The sequence below is a fragment of the Condylura cristata genome, unplaced genomic scaffold, assembly GCF_000260355.1.
Source record: "Condylura cristata isolate star-nosed mole 26May11 unplaced genomic scaffold, ConCri1.0 scaffold00008, whole genome shotgun sequence".
Classification (NCBI taxonomy): domain Eukaryota; kingdom Metazoa; phylum Chordata; class Mammalia; order Eulipotyphla; family Talpidae; genus Condylura; species Condylura cristata.
Window position 1 is genome coordinate 20,366,281 of NW_004567109.1, and position 19,606 is coordinate 20,385,886.

General features: G+C 39.9%; 1 protein-coding gene across 1 annotated transcript in view; it reads right to left on the bottom strand.

The window, feature by feature from the left end:
- Window positions 1–4,243: 4,243 nt before the first annotated feature.
- Window positions 4,244–19,606, bottom strand: part of RRAGC (Ras-related GTP binding C) — a 15,845-nt gene continuing 482 nt past the window's right edge. Inside the window, exons 2-8 of the mRNA XM_012722106.1 lie at window positions 19,468–19,601; window positions 17,559–17,762; window positions 16,419–16,618; window positions 13,846–13,960; window positions 12,590–12,732; window positions 10,757–10,905; window positions 4,244–6,719 (exon numbers count right to left, since the gene is read on the bottom strand). Coding sequence (XP_012577560.1) covers window positions 6,568–6,719; window positions 10,757–10,905; window positions 12,590–12,732; window positions 13,846–13,960; window positions 16,419–16,618; window positions 17,559–17,762; window positions 19,468–19,601 — 1,097 coding nt within the window. The 3' untranslated portion in view covers window positions 4,244–6,567. The remainder of the gene's footprint in view (window positions 6,720–10,756; window positions 10,906–12,589; window positions 12,733–13,845; window positions 13,961–16,418; window positions 16,619–17,558; window positions 17,763–19,467; window positions 19,602–19,606) is intronic.

Genomic DNA, 19,606 nt, shown 5'->3' on the forward strand with positions numbered 1-19,606 from the left:
TCTTTCTACAAGGGGGAAATTCATAAGTCCCAGGGAAGGAAAAATGTAAAATCTAGAACATTCAGCCAGATCAGCCTTTTCATTTCTGCTCTAAATAAGCTTGCCAGGTGACCTGTGTTCAGATTCACAGGTGGGTCTTCTCTTTGAGTGCAGGCCCCTTGGGAGTGCAGTGACGAGGTTCCCTTTGTGTGGTCAGGTATGTGCTTTGTACCCAAATTCAGGAGCTCTCAGAGCCCCGGCAGCCCACCCACTGCCTTCTGGGTCACATGTGAGCCCCCTGCCTTAACGTTTGCCCTGAAGCATATCCAGCAAACCCCAGACCTCAAGTTCTTTAATCTTCTTGAGCTAAAAAACACTTGGCATTTTGCAAGTGGTCATAAAACCTGGATCTTTTCAGTTCACTTCTTTCCTTTCTCACACCCTGCCTGAGCTCCTAACCAAGCGTCGTGATGCACTCAGTGGGTCACTGTGTAAGTAAGGATAACGCTAGCTGCTCTAACAGACAAAGCTCTCATCTCAAGACTTCACCTCAGACTTCACTTCTGCCCATGGAAGAGCCCAACCTAAGTGTTTCTGGAGAGCAGATGAGCCCCCAACAAGGCTCATCCAGAATGATCCAGCATCCAGGATCCTTCCAGGACAACTGCATTTTCCAGTGTACTGGGCTTATCAACAGGAATCTGGAGGAAGGAAAAAGGGCATCAGTGATCAAGCAGGAGGGGATTTTATGGATTAGGCCTTGAAGTGAGGTGCATTACTTGCATTCACAGTCTGTTGGCTAGAACCCAGTCACGTAACATTCCCCTCCCCCACCACCACCCTGTGGTGTGCTTGCTCAAGCTTCAGCTCAGCCTTCCTCCCTCCATTCAGTCTCAACATTCCATTTGTCCCAAGAACATTTCCCCTGAGATCCTGTAACCCCTGACACCCAAATAAATTCCTTTTTGCCAAGTTGCCTGCCTTTTTCATTTCCCATTTCCATCACTTGAATGCTACATGGATGATATAGTGAGGAAACAGAGCCCAAAAAACCTGCTTAGAGATCTAACCTGGAAGAGCATCCTCTATAGAAATGGCAGTTTCAAGACAGGTATCAAGGAAATTGTCCTCCCTGGTGGTCGAAGGAGTTAAGTCTCAGCACTAAGAAGCTATCAACAGCCACTGCAGCATGAGTTTTATCCCTGGCCAGGAGCTGACCCACATGGCTCAGATTTCTCCGGTCTGGCCCACTTCTCCCGTCAGCAGTGTATTTCAGTCAATCAACCTGTTCTACTTTCCACTCTGTCTCTGGTGAATCCTCTCACCCACACATACCTCTGGCCTACACCCCAACTCTGGTATGCATAAATAAATAAATACTTTAAAAAAAATATTTGGTTAGTAGGACTACAGGACTAGTCTCCATTCATCTTCCAGCTGTAAAGTCAAAGTCTTTTATGACACAAAACTCCCGTACAGAGAGCTCCAGCAATGCTTTTCAGGATAAGATAGACCTGGCCTTCCCAAATAAATGTGCTTCTCAGTTGACGCATTATCTAGAATTTCAGTGAAGTTCGCGTGCCACTGTAGTTAGAGACGGGAGAGGGGAGATGCGAAGAACAGGATATGTACAATCTACCAAGTGTACTAACACCTTTAAAAAAAATGACATTGTAGAAGATTAATATTCCATTTTATAGCCCATGTGTTTGTCTTTTCTAAGGGTTATTTGTATTAAACCAAATCAGTCCTATGTCAGATGCCTTCTGATATTTGATAACTTAAGCTCAAAAGATTCTTATTAAAGTGTAAGGATCTTAAAACAAGCCACAGAACTTCTAGGGCAACACATTGTAGCAATGGCTGTGGGGGCGGCAAGCAAGTTCCTTCCACTCGGTTCCTCCTTATGATTGTCCTTTTGCAATTTTCTCAATTTTATTTTAAACAGTTTGAAGATACATTAATGTGCCTAGTTTTGTGGGGTTTTTCTTAAGATTTATTTCTATATATAAGAACTGGGGTACAGGCCAGAGGTATGTGTGGGAGGGAGAGGACTCATTGGAGACAGAGTGGGGAGCAGAACAGGCAGATCTACTGAACTACAGGACTGAGGGGAGCAGTGGGCCAACGGGTCAGGAGAGGTCTGCTGCACCACGTGGGTCACCTCCCTGGCCAGGGATGGCACTGGTGCTACAGTGGCTACAGATCACTTCTCAGTGCTGCACTTTAACCTGTTGTGCCACCAGGGCTGGCCCCTGCTTAGTTCTTTTTAAATTAAATTTGTCTTTGTGGAACAAAGTCACAGCTGGGCATTGTTGGAAAGACATGGCTTTAGAAGAAAAACAAATACCCATGGAAAGAGAATGTGCTGCCGCCTTTTCCTTTGCAGTATTTCAGCTCTCAAGTGTGAAATAATTACAGCAAACCTCATTTGAGGCAGTGGAAAGTGATGAAAACAGATATTTTAATTCAAATACGTGGCATTTCCTTCCCTGAGAGTCTTTAAGGACACACATATCTACAACAAATGGCTTAAGGAGAAAATAGTTCTACCTGCTATATGAATGTGGCTAGAGCAGCTTCTTAAGACCCCTTTGTAACCCATAGATCCAAGAAGCAAATTATATTATGACCAACATCCTCTCCAATCTCGTTAAAACGCTTTTTAACAGATACAAAAAGTGAAAATCTCGGATAGTTTCACTTTAAACAACGGGACTCACATGAGTCCTGAATGTTATTTCAGGAGAAGTAACTTCAGCGTTTCTTTGGGTTTCTAAGTCATATGTACTCTCGGGTGATAAAATTTGAAGTTTCAGAACAGAGCAGAAGCCCAAACGTTGGGAGCCCGGTTTAACTAATGCAACACCGCCACCTAGAGGTCATATACTAAGTAGCCGAATGCTCTGCCAAACCAGGTAGGTGCAAAGCTGAAAATCTCCTGACCAGACCAGAAAAAAGCGTTTGCTCTTGCCTTCACATCAAGCCCACAATGAAAGCGTTTAAATGAACAAGGGTTTTCCTCAATATTGCAGGGAAAACTACAGGGTAGTAAAATACACCCCTTCCCATCACTACCTACAAGAACATGTGCTGAGCAAGTTCTCAAGCAACATAGAAAACAGAGACCTGATCATAGCAGTGGCAGTGGAGGGAGCAAAGTCAGGAAAAGGAGGCTGTGGTGGAAGATGTAGGCAGATTTTGGTAAGATGAATAGAATTTCTACAGACCAGATTTCAGACCAAAGCAGCAACATGTTCTACAAGCACAACTATGAAAACACACAAGTTTTACTCTACTTACACCCTACCTAAGGCTAGTATTTGACCACGGAGTACATCACCAAGATACAAGAAAATGTTTACAAAATGAAGTTATAGAAATATTTTACTGCAGAACGCTCCATGAGCAAACCCTCCGCCCTAAAGCAAGGTCATGTGACTGTTTAAGAATGTAAATTCTAGAATTGATCTGCATGGATGGACCTCAATTCTATTTCTACAAATCACAACTGATCCTCTCCGCCTCAGCTTCCCCATCTGCAAACAATAACCTATCACTTGCCTCGAGATATTGGGAAGAATGCATGAGCAAAAACATACTAACCACTTAAAAGAATTGGTAGTATTTGCTGCCCCTTCCCACCCCTACTGAAAGTTCTTTAGAACCTGTCTTTTCATTCTTTGGAGCATTTCAGGGAAGAGGCTATTTACAGAAATATGCTATGTCCACCTGCTGCCCATATCCCCTTCAGAGACTGTGGTCCTTTGGGATTTCTGAGGGAAAAACACTCAGGGGAGTACTTGAAGTCACTTTACTTGCTTAAATGAAAAATGACTATTCACTAACAATTTCTTTTGGGTAACTAGAAGGGCTTTCAGCACTTGCAAAACAGAACAGGGCAAACAGTCCTACAAAAGTCATCACACACACTGCTTTCTCCAACTACAAAACTTTTAACATCCTAATTCCATCTGTAATCATGTTCCTCCCCAATAAGCACAGAACTCAAAACTACAGAAAGCAATTTGCAGTAGCATTCTAGATTGGACATTATTATGTCTCCTTCCTGTGTACACACATGTGCATGTGTGTGTGTAAAAGTATCTGAGTGGGAGAGGTTAAACAGCTAAAACACTGTTGCAAAAGATTTTAAAAGTGCTTTATTTTTTAACCAATTGTCAACTACCTCCAAGAAAGCCTGGCAGATAAATATCAGTAAGAATGCAAAATATTTCAAATTCCTAACTTCCATGTGGTATTCTTCTAAGTTGTGTTCTTCCCTCACTTTATTTCTGTTAAACCATCTTTCGCCTTTTCTCCTTCACCACTTCAATTTAGTTGTAGGAAACAATGTAATGTGCCCAAGTACACTCACCTTGAGGTATCATCTCCAATTAGCCAATGGAGCTTGGGGCTGTGGAGAAAAGCAGGCTGCCAAGCCAGGAGACGGCCCCCCTGCCCTCATTAGATCTGAGTACGTTGGTCACACATGGGCCATTTTGCCCCTAATGCTCTGGCCCTTTCACGCTAGATATAACCTGATTTGGAGTTTTAAGTTACAAGGGCATTCTACCCATATATAACCTTTTACTCCTCTGGACTGGTATCCATGATTTGAGAAAGACAACAGTAGTAGAAAGCATTTTAAAGGGTTTTTTCCAATCTTTTTCTGTGATTTCCACTTCAGTTTTAAAATTGAATTTCTGAAATAGTTAAGATTATGAAATTAAAACTATTTCAATCTCTACTTTTCTCCCTTCTATAAACTAGTGTATATTCACCCCAATCAGATTAGACCCAACCTAACCACATAAGGATACTGACATTTAAGGGTCAATAATGAACAACACAAAAACTAGATTTATGATTAGAATAACAAGCTGGAGTCAAAAAGTTTTACCTGGTGCTCACTTAACACATCTCTTTACCCTAACCTTGGCATGGATATAATCCAGCCAAGAGCTGAATATTCCCATGTGTGAGATTTGTTGGTATCAAACACCAAAACCAAAAGCTAACTTTTAACTAGTCACACATCTCCTACCCTGAGCATAAGAAATATCTAGACCCAGGTACAAAATTCCTGCAAACAGGACAGACTCTTATGTCCTCAAACAGAGGTATGTTGGCCAAATGAGGCAGCAAAATAGATACAATGACAGAGTGGGACAACTGAACATTGCATCACCCAACCCTTGCACACCTTAGGCAAATAAAAACTGCTTTTGGAGTAAATACATTTATTGATACCCATTTTATATAATTCAATGAAATAATCTATAAATATAAAAGCATTTTTCTTTTGGATATCACCATGGTCCATGTAAATACTCAACAGTCAGAATCATCCGCAGGAAGCACTCCAAGTCACACTGTTAGGTTACAGACCTGAACACGTGTACTCCAAAAAACAGTGGCACTTATGTACTGAAGTGGTCCAGTGGCTTTGGAATAGATGACTACCGGGTATGTGAAGTAAAAATAAGTTTAAATCAACGGAACGGGTATCAATCATCAACAAAAAGAAACAACTGGGAATTAGCATAGGAGGCAAAGAAAGTACCACAGGCGACACTCGGTGTCAGAATACTGGAGAAGCATGTTTAACGACACATGTTGTGGCACCATGTGCTCTCTGCAACTCCAAATGGACAGTCCACCAGTGCCTTACGGTCATCATGTTCAACAAAACAGCAGTTCTTAAAAGAATAGCTTAGAAAAAAAGGTATGTAGCGGCTGGTATCAGGTGTGAAGAAAAGTGGACTAAGTATTTCAATGATACAATGAGTTTCTCCCATGAAAGGAAGATCCTGAGGACAACAAATTTTTCAAATTCCCTCTGTTACATGGATCATGATCATCTACCCAATGCAGGTGAAAGAACCCAGATGTCTGGTACCCAAAACATAGGTGCAAAATTTTTCTTCGGTTCTAAAGATTCTTCCTCAATACTTCAAGGGAACCAATGCAGCAGCCACTGTTGACCTTGTTCTTGACCTAATGCAGTGTAAAATCTTCCCATGTCTTCAGTAACAAAAACAGGAATATCCTGTGCTGCAGTCAGACCAGGTGTCTTCTGAGTTAGCAAGCATGTGCATTTAAAGGTCTCAGGTGTGCAATGTCCAAAAGTGAAATCCTAGAGGCAGTGTTAGAACTTAAGCAAGGCAGAATTTTTAGAGACTACTCAAATGAAAACCTAAGGGAAGCATAAAAAAAATCGGTCCTTTCTATTATTTCCATCTGGCAATTAATGGCAACAGTCCCTGGTAAGGACAGGCAAGAGGTGTTATGTCCAGGTCCAAATTATCCCAATTACTTAAAGTAGGACCTCAAAGAGGAGAAAGACACGCTTGAGTTCTGTGGTCTCTAGAATTCTTTTTTGCCATTTTTTTTAAAAAAGAAATAGTTTCAGATGCACACCACTGCTTGAAGGGTTTTCATCCGAATGAGAAATTCTCCCCCTTGTCTCTAGTGGGACAGGCACCAGTCTCCCACAAGTGACAACTCCCATGTCCTGTAGCACGTGGTATCTGACCCTGGAGTGGAGAATGAGCTGGCACAGAGCCCCAGCCACTGGGATTCAGGCTAGATGGCATTTCTCGGTGTGCCGTTGTGTGCCAACGCTTTCAGGCTGGGGGCACTGCTCTGGTGACCACAGCTCCTGTGAGAAGTCACGCCCACCTCAAAAACCTCATGGATGGCTTTTCGGAAACAGTGGAAGTTGTAGTCTATTAAACCTGAAAGAGACAAAAAGATGAGGCTGCTCAATGTCAATTCTGAGTGTATCTACTTGGAAACATCTGGTTAACAGGAAAAGAAATAACTGACAGGTAATTTTCTATATACACACACACAAATGAAGAATTCCTCCTGTAGGAAACATAATAAAGCATATACTCAAATTGCTAATACTAGTTACCCCTGGGTCCTGGGAGTGGACAGGATAAAATAAAGCAATCAGGGGTAAATTGCTAAGACAATATTATAATAAAATATAAAATCAAAGTAATTAATAAGATTTTCCTCCCGTAAGTTCTTGGGGCAGTCAATGAAAGAAACTACCAGAGCAATAGTCTGGCAACTGCTCTGGACAGCCCTAGTGTCAGGCGGGTACCTGAGAAGCCCACCAGACAGAGCCCAAGGCAGTCCGCACCCTCTTTTCAGGCAGGCAATTCCTCCTCCATCTGTTTTGTGAGCTGGCTTCAAACAAAGGGCTCTACTTTGTAAGAGAAATGGCTAATCACCCACTGAAGACCCATTTTCCCTCCTCCGCAGAAAGAAAGCCACATATTATATTCCCAGCCTTCCTGGCAGCTGGCATCACCACAGGGCCAATTCCAGCCACTGAGGTAAGTGGAAATGTGTGGGATTTCTGAGGCAGTTCCTTAAGAGGAAGAAGACACACAGTCTGCTCATCCTTGAATGCCCTGATTATAGGTAAGATGGCTGGAGCTGGAGGACCCCTTCTAAACCATGCGGTGACCTTGAGACTAGCAGTCAGCATAAGAAGGCAGAGTAGAAACACACGTGTGTATGCTCTCAAGGATCACTGGGCCATAAGACACTACCTTCTAAGAAGTAAATCAAAACAATCTAATGTCAAATTAGCTCAAATGAGAAAGAAGTCCGAAGAGGGGAGGATGAGGTCCAGGGATAAAGCAGTCAATGAAAGGATAGGCAGAACTTTGGCAGAAAAAGAGGAGCAAAACTACACACAAACAGCAGGGTGTTGCAATGAGGACATAGCACAGCCGCTAATGAGAAAGAAACTGGCCTCCCTAGAGAGAGGAAAAGATTCTTGGTAGGAAGTACTGGCAACCAAATCTGAGTAAGTAGGATAGAGTCAAATTAAGGAGGTCATGAAGACTAAAGAGGAGAGGAAAGATAAAAGAAAAGCTTGGTAAGTTTATGCATTTGACTTCTGTGCAAACAACAAAAGCTGACTATCTGTGAAACTTGAAAACTCCCAGAAATTTAATATGATTTTTTATATTTATTAATAATATCATTACATTTTTAAAAGAACACAGCACCATCTTAGAGATACCTGCTAAAATTTGTACAGAAAAATTATTTGCTGTCAGGGATTCGCTGCAAAATAAAATAGCAGGCAAGTAAGGAAAATGGTATATAGCAATGAAACAAAACTAACTGCTATTGATGCATGTTGAATTTAAGTGACAGATGACAAATGAGTTCACTAAATCATTTTCTCTACTTTTTCATGTTTGGCCCAGAAAAAAATAGTAACAACTTAGCTGAGAGGAGTATATTCAGGAAACAAGACTGTCCCTGTATCGATGACTGCTGAAGCAGAAAGATGGGCACATACCTGAATTCAAGGTATTTTTTTTTTTAAGATTTATTTATTAATGCATACAGAACTGGGGTACAGACCAGAGGTCTAGGGGGTGAGAGGATTCACCTGAGACAGAGAGGGGAGCAGAACAGCAGATTAACAAAGTACAGTGCTGAGGGGAGCAGCGGGTAGGTCAGAAGAGGTCTGCTGCACCTCCCTGGCCGGGGGTCAAACTCTTGCCGCCTTGTCTGCGGATTGCTTCATAGTGCTGTGTTTGAACCTGTTGCGCCATGAGGGAGGCCCCCCCTCATCCCCGCCCTGGGATTCACTGTATTTTTATGCATATTTTTAAATCTTAAAGAAAATCTTTTAAGATACTTCAAGATCAGAGTAAAGAAAACCACGCAAGAGTACAACAATCAGTACAAAACAGTAATCAAACAGGTAAATTACCAAAGAAAAGTTCAACAGTTATTTAAAAAGTACTTGCCATGAAAAAGATGTTGCTCTGACTAGTAATTAAAGTAAAAATTAGAACGAAATGAGATGCAACTCACATCTATCAGACTGACAATAATTAAAGTGTTCTAACATCGAGCACTGTCAAGGACATGAAGTGATAAGAACTGCTACGGGTGAAAATGGTAAAGTCTAGTGAGAGTGAAGTTGTACACCCTCTATAAATTCAACTCCTAAATATGCACACTAGAGAAATTCTCCCTATGTGCAAAGACAAAACTATGTATCGTAGGTCTAATGTCCAGCAATCAAAAAAAAAAAAGGAAAATTGCAGTATAGTCGGCCAAAAGACTATGATGTGGAAGTGAAAATGAACTAACCAGGGCTACATGTTAATATGGCTAAGTCTTTAGGAAAAAAAAAAAAAACCTTGAATTAAAAGAAATAAGTTGCAGAAGGTTACAAACATTTTTATATTGCTTACACAAAGATAAATAATATTCTGTATTGTTTAAGGATAGACATGAAGTAAAATAATAAATCATGCATGGGAAAAATTAAGCACTACATTCAGCACAGCACATAAAGGAGAAGTTTCAACTAAGAAACACAAAGAAAACAAAGATGTGGCTCTTTAACTCAAAGTTGAATATCCGTTTTTGTTTTATCCAAAATATTTTATTTATCAGGAATATTTCCTTAATATTAGCATTAATGAACTACTAATGCAGTCAGCATTAGTACTAAAATCTGAGGCAGAATTTAATAGTTAAATTAAAATTAAATTAATTAAAGCAGGATTTAATAGTTATGTGTCTGCCTTTGAATAAAAGATACATACTAAGCCCTCAATGTCTCTGCTGAAGCAAGAACAACCTCAGTAGGAGGTTATTGCAGCATCACAGACCTGGAGGATGTGGACCTGGATTGTCCAAGAGTGAAAAATAAAAGAAAATCCAAGGAACAAATAAAAGTCGGTGAAAGTTCAATAGAAAAAGAGAATGCTCTCTGAGGAACCATCTACAAGAGCCCCCTCAGCAAAAAAAAAAAAAAACAAACCATGATTACCTTGACTACCAGAAAAGTGTGAAAACTAATAACAGGCGTAGGCTAGTCAGGAGGGACATAAAACAATAGTCATCAGTTTTTGACACCACTGACAACATAACTATTAGATTTAAGTGAAGATGTCTTACTAACACTCCAACATGGGTTTGGAACACGGACCCAAATCAGAGCTGGAGCTAAGAATTTTTCAGCCAACCACATAGATTAACTGAAGCTATGGACTGGATGAGCTGCCCAGAGAATAAAAAAAGTGAGCAGAAAGATTTGACCCTGAAGAATGTTCAAAACTAAGAAAAATTCTCAAGAAATAGAGAAGGTGGTCAGAGAAACAAATAACCTGAAGTTCAGCTTCAGGGAAGCGAAGCGAGTGAGAAAGCTTCAAGAGAGGAGGATGGAGTCACATGGCTCAGAAAGCTAAGAGGCCAGTTGTTCAGGGCACTAAATGGAGCAAGGTGACCTGGTCACCTCTCAAGAACCAGTCGTTGATTCAGATGGAAGCCAAAGTGCAGTTAGGTAATTAAAACTATCAGAAATAGGAGATTATAATAATGTGGACTATTTATAGAAGAGACAAAAATAGTTTGAGCTGGTAACTGTCTAACATTGCAATACTTTTTTCAGAAGCTAAGAAATTATAACATAGAACTTGACATAAAAACAGGGAGGGCCCATTACCAGGCCCTCCCTGGTGGGGCAACAGGTGAAAGCGCAGCAACTGCAACATGAGTTCAATCCCAGGCCAGGAAGGTGACCCACATGGCGTGGCAGACCTCTCCTGACCCACCCACTGCTCCCCTTAGCAATGTACATTGTCAATCTGCCTGTTCTGCTCCCCACTCTGTCTCTGGGGAATCCTCTCACTGCCTGCACCTTTGGTCTGTACCCCAGTTCTGTATGCATAAATAAATCTTCTAAAAAATAAAATTAAATGAATAAAAATCCCATTACCTTTTCGTTCAAAACTTTCTTCCCTAAGAATGCAGACCAGTGCTAAAAATTTAGTCACTTCTTTTAAGTAAAGGACAGTTGTGTTATTCAGCTTGATAATTGCCATAGATTCTTTGTCATAAGCACTTCCACTTCCATCTTCCTTCAACCTGTTTTAAAAGAAAATATTTTTATTTTTCATTATAGGTTTCACAACTGGCTATTTTGTCCCTTTTAATCTGCACGATGACAAGCCTTTCTACCCATTTTCCTGAAGGTCTTTTGAGAAAGAACAATACTGGCTGAAATATACTGGAACAGAAGTTGTTGCTTAGCTTGAGGTACAGGACTCCTCACCTTCAGTGGAACACTGCACACATGCACACCATCATCTTATTTACTCAGGAGGCACAGAGATAGCAGGTTTGAAATCTTTCTTCATATTAATCTTTACTGATGAATCAAATTTACAATGTACAAATAAAAGTCCCAAAATATGAAAACTACCAATAGTCAAAATGGAGCAAGTTTAAAACTAAAATAAATACAAAGACACTATGGAATCCTGATGCTTAGACAGTGAACCCTACATGGACTGAAAACTATTTCATTTATTAAACGAGAATTGTTAGAATTTTATGTAGTTCCCCCTCAAAAAAAGTAAATCAAGAGTCAAGTAAGAAGCAATTTAAGCTATAATAAAACATACCAATTTACATGTCTAGACATTTTTCTCTTTATATCATACTTTGTACCCCTACACTGGAAAAAAAAAAACTAAAATTGATTTCTTTTTAAAAAATTGGTTTATAAAATTTTGATTTGCTTTAAAGAAAAGTCTTTCATCCATCTTTAAAATAAGGAACTTAACTTCACTGATTAACAGACATATCATTTTCATTATGGAAAGAATTAAAACAGGAAAGCATGTAATCACAAAGTAAAAAGTAAAGTGGATGGGAAGAAAGGATAGATAGGTAAAGAAAGGATAAGACAAATGCATTCACCTACTTGGAGACATCTGGAGAAAGACAGTGACAAATCAGGCACCAAGGCCAAGAAGAGGAAAGGGACAATGACATGAAAAAGTAGTCTAGACTACATGGAGCAGAGCAGAACAACAGATAAAGGACTCAGGTAGTAGAAGACATCTGAGGCTTCTAATGGCACATCAGAATACCCCAGGGGTGGGGGTATTAATACCCGGGGTTAGGGTCACTGGAAGCATTAGAAATTACTAACTTTTGAAATATAAGTAATTCCTCAAGGTTTTCACTCACCTGGGCTATTCTACAAAAATCTTGGCTGTTTTTTTTTTTTTTTTTTAAATAAATTTCTGTGTAGGGCTTAGTGAATTTATACCAAGGTTTAACATTTTAGAGATTTTGGAAACTTGAATGTATGGATCAAATTTTTGTATGTCTAAGTCCCTATGACATCTCAAATTCTAAGTTCCTTGTTTCTTAGTTCTTTAAATATTAAGGAGTCCCTCATTCCACAAAGCTTGAGTTTATCTTAGTAGCCAGTACTTGAGAAAATTTTAAATAAATGACTCCAGTTTTCTGAGCTAGCTAAATCCCAGAAATGAGATGATACAGTGCAAACACCCAAATAACAAGAAACTTTCACTTATCATTAACTCTGGCAATAGTCACTTTTCAAGTGCTCTTATCCATCTATGTGAAGGAACAAGACCAAGCAGTTCACTGAGAGAGAATCCATGCTTTAAGTAGAAGCACTGTGTTCAGAGCCAATTGCACTTGATATAGTACTTGCCAGATCCCTTACATTAATTAATCCCCCTGACAAATGAAACTGATAGTCTGAGGTCTTACAGAAGTATGTATAACTTACCCATATATACAAGATACATCAATTACAACATCAATCATGTCACAGCAAAGTTCATAAGACTGCATATCCACAGGAGAACTGTCTGTTGCAATGTAGATTTTGCTGACAACATCAAAGAGAAATGCTTTTTCAATACCTGAATTCTTAAAAAAACAAAATTGAGAGTTTATTTTTTTTTTAAGAATCCAAGTTTGTAACTTAATCAAAGATCTTAAAGTACTAACAAAGAAATTTTCATTATACAACTCAGTACCAAAAAGCAAATAGCACTCAGCTAAGAGAACATGTAATCCAAAGAATAAAGTGGAGTTACTGCTCTGATTTGCTGACACAATTGTACTAGTAAAATTCAGTTTTTCCTCCTCTTTACTTAAATGATTTTAAAACACTATGAAAAAAATTCTTCAAAAATCAAGCCATGCTACATTTTCAACAATCCTTCCTTATTAAAATAGTCCATCTCTAATTGGAATCCAATTACCACACTGAAGATTACTACACACTGAATTTTTTAAGTAATGCTTGGAAAACATGACTACTAAGTTTACTGACAAGAGATCCTTTTTCACTAAGCTGAGTTTTTTTTTTTTTTTTACTAAGCCAAGTCCTCAAAATAAGAATTGGAGACATGATACTACACTTAGCAAGAAAAAAAGATAAATTTTCCATTGTGACCTCCTATAGAGCAAAGACTGAATTAAATTCCCAAAATTCAGTCTTTTCCAGGTGCTCCTCTTCCTCAGGAAACAGAGATCATGAAAATAGTAATTAAAAAGATGTAAGAGGGTCTCTCTGGTGGCACCATGAGTTAAGTCCCAACACTGAATCTATTATGGTGCAGCAGACCTCTCCTGTCTCACCCACTTATCCCCTCTGTAGTGTAGTTCTGTAAATGCACCAGTTCTGCTCCCCACTGGCTCTGGTGAATACTCTCACCCCTCCACCTACACCCCTAGCACCTTTGGCCTACGCCCCAGATCTTGTATGCATAAATAAATAAAATCTTTAAAAAAAAATGGCATGATGATTTTTCATTAGGTCATTGTAATACAAAAAGGGTGAGTACTAAAGGGAAGAATTTAGAGTAACTCATGCCATTTTTTAATGTTTATAATATTTCTTTTTACATGTTAAATGTGTCATAAGTCTTTAAGCTCAATTCAAACTAACTCGAGCTACTTTAGAAGAATTTGATAACACAAATACATACACAAAAATGGAATCAGAAACTACAGTGAATTTAATAGCTCACTTACTGATATAAAGATATTTAATAGGTTTTCCAAAGTCGGCAGTTGTGGAATGAGTTTCTGTACCACCTTACTAAAGGCTTCAAATATTGAGTGGTCATAGATACTAGTCAAATAAAAGCTGAAAAACACAACATGATTTGATTAATTTGAGAAATTAGTTCAGTGACAATTATGATACATAAAACTTTAAGTATCCTAACATTTGACTTTAGTCAGCTCACCTTTTTATTTTGCCCACTACCCAGTATTCATGATGCCAAATGCAGTTTCCCCACCTCGTCTGTTGCTATCTGTCCCTTCAGTGCATTTACATGGGGCACCTGAGGTTGTTTAACCCAGGAAAGCAACTGCAAATACAGAAACTTGAATATACACTTAAAATTTGCAACTTGATCCAAAGACCTTGGTTTCTTAAGTTCACAGCTTACAAAAACCAAGATAAAAACAAAGCTCGGAGGAGATAAGAGACATTGATTACATAAGACCTATTTCAGGTCTTTACCTAAGGTATCACCTCCTCAGAAACTTCTTTCTTCTTAAAATACCTGAAGTACCTACCTAAAATAGTGCCCCTGGGCTTACTGCTTTCTACTGCCCCTCTATTTTTCTCATTAAGCACTTGAAATTACATTATACATTTATTTGTAAGTGCTTCTTAACTGTCTCAGTCAACACAATGTAAACATCATGGAGACAGACTTTGTCAGTATTGCCCACTGCCCTTAACAGGACTCATAAATTATTTTCTGTATAAACCAACACATTCAACTGATGCTTGGAATTTATGTGAACAATGTATTAAGGAGGATGGGAGCTAGGGCTTTACAGTGAGTCGAATCCAGAGGCTAAAGCAGGGTATACAGTGGAGAAGTAACAAAATACAGAGGTCTTTAAGAGTATCGATAATTCCACCTGCTTTTCTCCTCAGGGAGTATACGCTTAATTATAGTTGTAACCATAAAATTTGTAAGTATATATTATAAAGTCAGAGACACAGAACTGTGTATGTAACACTTTACAGGTAGTTTAAAATATTTTCAAGGAACCCAAGAAAATGGGACTCAAGAAGTTAGAGCCCACAGACAGGGGAGGCCAGGAAGTCTACCTCACAGGCACTAAGAAAAGAGACTATTTTAATGTTTCTCTTAGGCAAAAAGATTAGCAATGCAAAAAGGTTGATTACAACAAGGACAACCTGCAAGGCACAGAATACTTCAGTTAGCTGAGTTTCTGAAAACTGAAAATCAAATAAAACCTCATCCAGAGGTCTGGTAGTAATTAATAAAAAGCTTGAAGCAAAAGTCTACTGAGAAAAATAAAAAAGACCAAAGAAAAATTGTATTGAGGTTAACAAGGTCTAGGTCACTATAAAAATTGGGGGAAGGATTAATGTGCACCACTGGGACAGACCCTAAAAAGGGACACAGGCATGGGATAAAGAGGATCAGATGGTTCCCATGGGCCATAGGGAATACAGGACACTCGTGGTTTAAAACCCAATTAACAGTGGATTCCCAAAAGATAAGATTAAGCAATTTTATGTAGAGGCACCTTCTCTGTCTCATAAATACTGCTGAACTTCTTGAAAGCATGAGTTACTTACAAATATGTCCAACTTTTGACCTAAGCAAACTAGACATCAATGAAACTTCCACATGGTTCCTTAGAACAGTAACTGAAGATATGGGTGCCAAAGGCCCGAGGGAATAGTAGGGCTGGCACAGGGGCTGGTTTGAGCCTGCAGGGACATCTCTATATGAGAACAGGGATAAGGAAATAACTACACTTGTGTCCCTCTCTGCTTCCCCTTTAAACTGTTTATATCAAGAGAACATTTTCTTGGGTACTTTTTATTACTCATTTCTACCTACATCACACACACACTACAGGAAATACTCCCAATATACAATAAGAATGCAAGTACAAAAATCGCCCATTCCATCTAATAGGAACTCTTTAATAAAAATTTCTTAATGACATTTAATTATGAATCAGCAGTTCTTTAAAGTTAATAGCAGCCTAGGCAAATTTACAAGATAAACATACAAGTCAAACTTTAGTGATTCACAAAAGCATAAAGTATCTTTAAAAATACATAAACAGAATACATGGCATCCAGGCTTCAAAGTGTAACCTTTTCAAAAGACTCTTCCCACTGAGGAAGATACGGTCAAGACTCAAACTACAGTATTTTACAACAAATGTGACAGATATCCCTTGAACTGAGACAAGGGTGGGGTGGGGGTGGAAATGATGATGATGAAACCAAAAGAGCAATCCCAAAGCAGAGCTGTGTCATGAGGAAACAGCCTGACTCTAGTCTCTCGAGATGAATTTGCAAAGGCACCAATGGAAACATTTCACATGACTTCACCTCCAGGAAAACAGAACAAAGGGGGAAAGTTACTTCTCTTTATTATTGAGAAGTAGGCTCCCAAAACTGCTTGAATTCAACAAAAAAAGTAGGGAAAAACACCTGAGATTTGGGCAGGGTATACCAGTAACAGAAAACTGACAGAGATGGAAATACATTTACACACTTTCAGCACTCTCAGAGCAAACACACATGTTGTTACCTAAGGTGGAGTTTTTCTAGCCCAGCATCTGCAAGGTCATCATTGGCCCTTTGATGAATGTCCCTCTGTGTTTCTATTTTGTGATCATCAGACAAACCATCGACTTTGTGAATAAAAACCTCAAAATTCATGTCTGGGTTAACTTTGTAGGCTTTAGACACAGTAATGTGAAGTCTTGTTAAAGCCTCCATGTAGTCATCCTGTAAGAACAAGGTATTTTTTTAAAAAGGAATCTTACTAAAATAAGTTTTAAAAAGCCTCACACCACCTCTCCTTTCCAACCACAGAAAATGTCTTCTTAATTATTTAATTATTTACAAATATTCAAACATTCAAATACATTAACTTACATTAAATAGATGTTCATTCTCTTAAGAGAAAATTTCAACTACACGTTTATCTGGCAATTTTTAAAACTGATAACAGAAAGGGAAAAAGAAATGGACATTTCTTCCCAATTTGGGAAGCTCTGCCATTTAATAGGTATATAACTTTAAGAAGGCAGCTTAAACTCTGTGATCTCAGTTTACTCATCTGTAAAATGAGAATTATAGTACCTACCTCACAGTATTGTGAAGATTAAAATAAATTAGATCATATATGTGAAAGCACTCATTACAGAGCCTGTCACTCAGAAAGCATTCCTAATTAATGTTTAAGCTTATGGAGAGTAGCTTCTTCAGGACACGGCCAAGCCCCATTCATGTGAGTATGAGCCACGTAGTAGGGCATCAATAAATATTTATGCACTGAACTAGATTTGAACAATTAAGGAAACTATTTACATCAGTATGTACTAGTTCACGTCTCATACTCCTCACTTTATGGGCACTGATGAGAACTATTCAGTAAATGATATTACTACTGTAATGGTTAATAAAATACAGCAACACCTATTAACCACTAAAAGTCGAAAGCTGCTCATCAATAAAGATGAAAACTACATCTGATACCCTCTACCTGCACAATGGCATGCCTGCTCCCAGAGCAGTCTACAGCTCCATCTCTTCTATACTGCTAGTGAATCTACTGGCAAAGTCATAAGCTATAAAAAGAACATGACAAAGAAGATACGCAACTTTCTTTTTCTGCATCTTTTGCCACAAGAGGTGAGAAGTAAACATCATTATTCCTAACTACCTGTGCATCAATGACATAAATCAACGCTCCTGTTCCCCTGAAGATCATCTCGTAGTCAAAAGTTGGGTCAAAAAAGTCCATTTGCCCAGGAAAATCCCATATCTGGAAATTCACAAAGGAACTATTGGAAATGTCATCTTTATAAATCTTGTTGGTACTTTCCAAAAAGAGGGTCTCGTTGGGTGACATTTTATGAAACACCACCTGTTAAAAGAAGAAAATTTTATGACTGTTCAACTTTAGTACTGAAAGTTAAAAAGTCCATCCCAAATTAGCAAAGAATATGATGCTATAGCAAAAAAAGAAAAGATAAACACAGAATGCTATATATACTTACATTGGTACTCACTATCCTTTTACTTACTGAGCTAAACTCGCTTTCTGCCAGGAAGAAGACAACATATTACTTTCCATTAAGCCTACTTTGGAGCTGAAACTTTTCTACTTCCTCTGAACTATATTTAGTATTAGCACTGCCTCTCATCATCATTGATTATTCTTCTGTTAAATTTAACACTTTAAGGCAGAGGTCCAGTCAGCAAACTCTACGGTAAGATTGTAAGAGCTCATAGCTAAAACTTAAGAAAATTTATTCTTTGAAAAATTAGTGGAACACCTACTTCAGGTTCTGAGGAATAATCAGAAGTAAAAAGAACTGGACCCTCCCCTCACTGATTTTGTATTGTCTAAGAACTAAAACAAGGACACGATGCCAAATAGAAAAATGCTCAAAGAGAGAGGACAGGTTGGGTTGACAGAGAAAGACAGATCCCGGAGAAGAAAAATGGTAAAGGCAATCAAAATAATCACAATTTGTACACCCTAACAAACTAATTTGTCTCTCACTTGTCACTTTCTAGAAAAGCAAAATGAATAGTTACTCCCAAGGTTTAGTCAGCAAGTAACAAGTGAAAAGAATTTAAATCAGTTTGCTAAAAAGCTGCCATAAATGAACCCCAATTTTGTTGCAACGGAGGAAAGGATATAAGATAAATAGCACACAGTAATCTAGAATGCCTGGCTACTTTTTAAAAACACTGTGTCTAAAATAAAATCACAGATTTATTTTGGAGAGACTTTTGCAACAGAGGAAAGGGCGAAAGAGGGGTTATCGGCATCTTACTAGCAGCTCACTCTGTTGGGGGGGTGGGGGGGGGTGGCTGATGGAGATCAGCCCTTCCTCTATCCACCCCACACACACACTAAAAAGCCCGGCATGCATTCCAGACAGACCCCAAATGAAAACAAATGGGCTGACTCAGGTCTGCAAATAGTCTCAAGGTCTCAGATTTTTGTACTGCACACATGCTGGGGGGTTGTTACCAGTAATGACACTCCCCGGGCCACCGTGCTAAAAGAGGTGGTCAACAGCCCCCACTTCGCACACAGGCCACAGGAACGTGTCCTTCGCAGTAGGAGCAGCAAGAGTCGACATTAAAATGGCCAGTGACTCAGTCACAACTCTTTCTGACGCGGCTCCTACGACTCACCCTGCACACTCGGGTCACCTGAAGTGAGAGCAGCACATAAAAACCCAGCAGGGAAGCGAGTCCGTGAAGTTCTCCAAGTTGGAACCAGAGCGCACGCCCGTTTCGTAAACCGCACAGGGGCTGGGTCCCAGCGGGCGGAGGACCCGGGCGGTGCTCGAGGCGCCGGCCTCCCTCCAGCCACTTTCCCCCCTTCGACGACCACTAGGTTTCAGCGGACCTGGGCGTGGGCTCAGAGGTGGGGGTCCTCCTGCGGGCCACGCCTCGGCTCCGTTCCCCACAGAAGAGAAAGCGCCGCGGGGAGAAAGCCCTGTCCGCCAGCCCGACCGCCGCCCTCCTCCGGGCCTCCCCCGCGCCAAGGCCACGGAGCCCCCGGGGAGGGGGAGGGGAGAGGCGGCAGGGACCCGGCGCGACCCACTCACCTTCTGGATAGAGGACTTGCCGCTGCGCCGGAGCCCCATGAGCAGAATCCTCGGCTTGGAGCTGTCAGCGCCCCCCGGGCCACAGCCACCGCCGGCCCCCGCCCCAACCCCGCCGCCCGCGGCCGCCGCCTCCTCTTCC